Here is a 5300-nt window from a genome sequence, read left to right on the forward strand (position 1 = left end):
GGCGGGGGGGGGGGGGCGGCGGCCACCTGCCTCGAGGGGCTCCTCCTGCTGAGGCCCACGCACGTCTCTAGGACTCCTGACTCTCTTCCTACATCCCGTCGTGCATCAGAGCCGGACGCGCTCTCTGCAGCGTGAACCGGAGCGGCCGTGTCTGCCTGGGGGATCATGGGGGTGGGGGGAGTGCTCTGACCCTGATCTGATCTTCGGTTGAGCCCGCTCTCCCCCCTCACCTCAGTGTGGCCTCAGAGCAGGTCCTGGTCCCCTGGCTTAGGCCGTGGCCACGTCTCTGTGTCCCTGTGTCCTTCCAGGCCTGAAAACCCCTCCTTTCCTATTCCTTCCCCTTCTCCCAACAGAAATGTAGCTGCTCTCTTGACTTTAATTCCCTGTCTCGGTGTCTCCCCAACTTTCTCTGTCCCCCACGAACACGGGGCATGTACTGGAGGAAAATGGCCAAAAGAGAGGAGCCCCTGTTTTTCCTGCACTTGCTCTCAGAATGTCCCAAGTTCAGGGTGTGCTCCCTAGGGGTGGGGGTGGGGATCTGGGTCTGGGAGCTAGTGTGGGTGGAGGGACGAGAGGCCCTCGCTGAGGTAGCCAAGGGCCCACGCTTGCTTGCCTCGGGAGCTTCGGTAAAACAGCACCAGGGGGTCGGGTGTCGGTGTGGTCTCCTGCCCCAAAGACCCTTTGACCTCCAGACGTTTGCATCCATAATTTTCAGGAGCCCGTATTTTGTGTAGATGGTGCCTGTCCGCATGGTAACATGCTTATCTAACTCTCAGTTTTTCTTCCAGTGTTTCCTTAAATAAGCAAACTGGTAGGTGGTGGGGGGCGGGTAGTTAACCTCAAGTTCCAACCCTGGCAAAACACAGAATCTTTCATTACTTTGTCTGTGAGCGTATATTTTTTTATGTGGTTGCAAACAAGAAGAACTTACAGAAGTTTAGTTTTTTAGATTTATTATTTTTATGTTAAAAAGATAAACAAAAATGGCCCTCATCCCACTGTCTAGATAATTTCTGTTGATTTTCTTTCTTTAAGTAACACTAGTCCAAGGTGAAAAACCAAACAGGAAAGGAAAGTACGTGAGGGAACAGGATGGAGAGGCACAGAAGCCTAAGAGGGAAAGGAGATGTTCTTTCACGCCCTCTTCTCTCACTTTTGGTCCGTCTCTCAGTGATAGCCATCTTAATAAAGCGCATACCAGCAAATAGATATTTTTTCTGAAAATGCAGTACTGGGCTTCCCTGGTGGCGCAGTGGTTGAGAGTCCGCCTGCCGGTGCAGGGGACACGGGTTCGTGCCCCGGTCCGGGAAGATCCCACATGCCGCGGAGCGGCTGGGCCCGTGAGCCATGGCCGCTGGGTCTGCGCATCCGGAGCCTGTTGCTCCGCAACGGGAGAGGCCACAGCAGTGGGAGGCCCGCGTACCGCAAATAAAAAGGCAGTACTGTGCATTTGCACTCAGTGCTTCATCCGTAACAGCTGTGAGGTGTTCTAATACGTGAACGTACAAATGCTCCGCAATTAATTTGGCTCCTGCCCCGTCGATGGGCATTTAGCCGATTCCTCATTTTCTTCTCTAATTTGCAGGGCCACAGTGCACGTCACCGTAGCTTTTGCCACTGTAACAGTACAAATTCTTAGTGGCAGACAGACCCTCTTTTTGAAGTGTTTCCCCCCTTTTTTGTTTGCTAAATTGAATGGATCCATGTATATCTCATACTCTCAATATAGTAAGTGTGATATAATATAGTAAGTATTAAGATAATCCTTTATATCTGTAGGACATCTTTTAGCATAGCAAAGGTTCTGGCGCGTAATACTTTAATTTGATTTTCAGCAAGTGGTGTAGGGTACGTAGGTGTTCATATTCCCAGTCGTTCTCAGGGTGCTGTCCCTGGTCCAGGAGCCTCAGAGCATCAGCTTCCCAAGGCAGTTTGTTAGAAATGCACATTCTCAGGCCCTGCCCCAGACCTGCTGACCCAGAGACTCCGGGGTGGGCCCAGCAATCCACATCTTCACATGGCCTCCCCCCCTCCCCCCCTGCCAGGTGACTCTGCTGCTGCCCACATCGGGGAGGGGGGGGCGGGTATCATCTAAGGCACTGCTCATTCCTGAGAAGTAGGGGCTGGAGGGTGCCAACGGTTTAAGCCTGAGACCTGAGGCCCGACCTCCAGTTCCGGGTCTGCTCCTTGGGGTGGGGCCCTGGCTATTCCACCTTGAAAGTGAAGGAGGCCAGGCGGATGGACGGTGAGCGCCTTAGTGCCCTAAATCAGACCCGCTCCCAGGCCGGGGGAGTTCTTTCTGCGGCTTCTCCTCTGGAGTGTCTGGGGAGCGAGGCAATAGCTTAGAGGTGTCTGTGGAGCACGCTAGTCTTGTCTCAGGAACGTGCAGAGAGAATCCGGTGCAAGGATCCGTTAGCCAGTCACCCCTCTTTCCATTTCAGGTGTCACCAGATGGACGACTTCGGGCCTGCAAAGAACCTCATGACCATGTGCTTCACCTACTATCACATCGGTGAGACCCGGGCTGCAGCTTACGTGGAAGGCAGGCGTGTCACCTTCCAGCGCCACGTCACGTGGGGATTTCTTAAGGCAAAGCTGCGAGGCATCCAGAAAACAAAGGGAGCTGATATCAGGGCGGGAACAAGGAGGAGGGAGACCCCTAGAACGGGAGGTGAAGCACGGCCCACAGTGTGGGTCAGGAGGCTGATGGTCCTGGCTGGGAGGACACGAGAGAGTAGACACACGGGCAGGACGTTTCAGGGTAGACGCAGGACATCGTCTCGTGTTCTGACCAAATGTGACACAGGGTCAGCTGTGGACGGGGGTGACCTGCAGCAGCCCGGGGTCTGGGGCAGAGTGCGGGTTGATCTCTTCGGGTTCGTGGCCCTGGGGCCTCCTGGTGCATCGCAGCTGGGGGCAGCTGGGGGCTCCCCGTGTTAAGCTCCTCGGGCTGTGACCACTGGCACTCGTTCAGGCCGCCCTGAGGAGAGGGTTGCTGAGGGCTTGCCTGCGGGCTGGAGCTGGGTCAGGGCAGCGCAGGCGCCAGTGGGCTGGCTCTTGTGGCGCATCCCCTACCTCTGCAGCTCAGCTTCATCCTCTCGTCGCCTCAGCAGCCCACCCTCTCCCTGCTGCTCTGCGCTGTTGCAGCAGCTGCTCTGACGGCCTTAGCATGGAGCCCTTTGATCTGGGGCGGGACACCTCGGCCCGTGGGGTGCCTGGGCCTCGGTCCGTGCCCAGCCTTAGGAAGGGACATACCTCTTTCTCCCTCGCTGCCCTCCTCTCACCGTCTCCCACGTCCAATGGGCTCCCTGTTTCAGGACCAGCCCAGGTGCCAGCCAGGCCGTCTGGAATCCGCACGGCCCCTCCCTCCACGAGGAGAGACTCTTGTGTCTTCCTCCATCACTTTGTACGTTACGCTCTCCCTGTGTGCGCCGCTCCCCCGCCCTCTGGACTTGGTGCTTCTTTGGGGCTGGATCCCTGCCTGTTTCCTCTGCAGCCCCTGGTGGCGCCTGGCTGACTTGTCCACGCTAGGTGCTCAGCGGCCGCCCGAGAGGGCAGGGGCCCCGCCCCCCCAAGTGCCTACGGGCCTCCAGAGCCTCTTGCTTCCCACCGCCGCCGTGTCTGGCCGTGGCGGAGGGGCGTGGCCCCGGCCCCGAGGCTCCAGTTGGCTCTCATCCCTGCTCTTCTCCCCTCCCCCCAGGGAAGCCACGCCTGCTGCCCCCCGAGCTCAAGGAGAAGCCGGCCGGGGGCATCGACTCCTACTTGAGGTCGGCCAATACCTGGTTAGCGGAGAAGAAAGGCGCGGCCGAGCGGCTCCTGAGGAGCACGTCGGCCAAGACGGAGGGCGCCAAGGGCTTCTTCGGGCTGGAGGCCAAGCCCGAGGGGCCCCTGGCCAGGAGACGCGCGTGAGTGCCGCCTGCGTGCGTCCCTCCCCGACCGCGGGTGAGACAAGGAGGCCACCCTGGCCCAGTCACGGGAGCACCTCTGCGCCCTCGGCCGGGGGGGGCAGCTGCCTCCCCACCCTCCGGTTTTCTGGGGCTCCCAAACGCCGTTCCGTTTGCTGACGTGCTGGGATGCTCCCGGTGGGCCCGTGTTTCTAGGACTGGAGAGGAGCGTGCGGAAATTGTCGGTAGGCAGGAGGGAAGTCACACCCCCTTCCCTGCACCCCGCCTCCCGCTGCCGGGAGAGAAACCGCTTTCCCCAGGGCAGTGGTGTTCCCACAGCCACTCGGGGGCCCGCGGGGCAGCGGGGCCGCTTCAGAGCAGTGCAGGAACCGAGACTTCCACAAAGCAGGGGCACCCTGTGGTCCCCGCCGTCCCCTCCGACGGCTCAGTTACAACCAGGCCACGTGGCTTTATTCCTCCTCTGGTCTGGACAGTCTTAGATTCAGAGAAAATGGCACGAAGAAGCCTGAACAGCACATCTCAGTTCTAAAAGACTGGCAGTTGGTACACGTGGCGTTGATTTCGTAAACATGTTTGCAGAGAAGCCCACCTTCGATTTACACATTGGTTATGAGGCATCATCCCGTTTCAGCAATGTAACAGGGTTCTTTGGGTCGTTTTGTCACTGCTATGGTTTCTCTCCCCAAGGGAGAAAGAAGGCAAGTCCCAGGAGAAGCCGCGGAAGACGGGTGAGTGCCTGCCCGTGCTCGCGGGGCCGGGTGGTGCCGCAGCAGCGCCACGGGGCCTCAGTCCGGCCCACGGGGAGACGCAGGTCCCTGGACGCCTGGGGCTCCAGCTCCCCTGTAGCAGGGGACGCTGTCCTACTGCGCTCTGCTCTGGTCTCTAACCGCTTACCGAATTTCCATGGAAAACCCTCCTCTCTGGGGAGCAACTCCTCCTCCCAGGGGACTCAAGGACAGTATCCCCAGCGGTGGGGGAGCCGTTCCCGGGACCCTCCCTGGGGAGGAGTCCTCAGGGCCAGGCCTGAGGGCCGCAGGGCAGGTGCCATGGAGTTTCCGCTGTACGTTTGTGTGACCTGGGGGATGATGCGGGGCCTGCTGGGAGGGTCACTGGGGTCGGGGCCGGAGGGGGTGGTCTGCCTCGCTCAGGCTCCCTCCCCGTCCCGCAGTGACTGTGTGCAGCCCAGAGGTGGAGAGGAAGGGAGAGAAGACCTACCTGTACACACACCTGAAGCAGCAGCCCATCTGGTAAGGCCACCCCCGACCTGTGTCACCAGCACCCATGTCTCCATCAGAAGTGAAGGCCAGGGCTCCCCTGGTGGCGCAGCGGTTGAGAGTCCGCCTGCCGATGCGGGGGACGCGGGTTCGTGCCCCGGTCCGGGAGGATCCCACGTGC

The 5300-nt window shown here is 59.6% G+C and overlaps 1 protein-coding gene across 1 annotated transcript in view; it reads left to right on the forward strand.

Moving 5' to 3' along the window:
* Positions 1 to 5300, forward strand: part of KIAA0513 (KIAA0513 ortholog) — a 16706-nt gene that overhangs the window by 3849 nt on the left and 7557 nt on the right. The window contains exons 4-7 of the mRNA XM_007468413.1: positions 2442 to 2512; positions 3701 to 3905; positions 4593 to 4633; positions 5074 to 5152. Coding sequence (XP_007468475.1) covers positions 2442 to 2512; positions 3701 to 3905; positions 4593 to 4633; positions 5074 to 5152 — 396 coding nt within the window. The remainder of the gene's footprint in view (positions 1 to 2441; positions 2513 to 3700; positions 3906 to 4592; positions 4634 to 5073; positions 5153 to 5300) is intronic.

This window comes from Lipotes vexillifer, unplaced genomic scaffold (assembly GCF_000442215.2).
Source record: "Lipotes vexillifer unplaced genomic scaffold, Lipotes_vexillifer_v1.1 scaffold23, whole genome shotgun sequence".
In the NCBI taxonomy this organism is placed as follows: domain Eukaryota; kingdom Metazoa; phylum Chordata; class Mammalia; order Artiodactyla; family Lipotidae; genus Lipotes; species Lipotes vexillifer.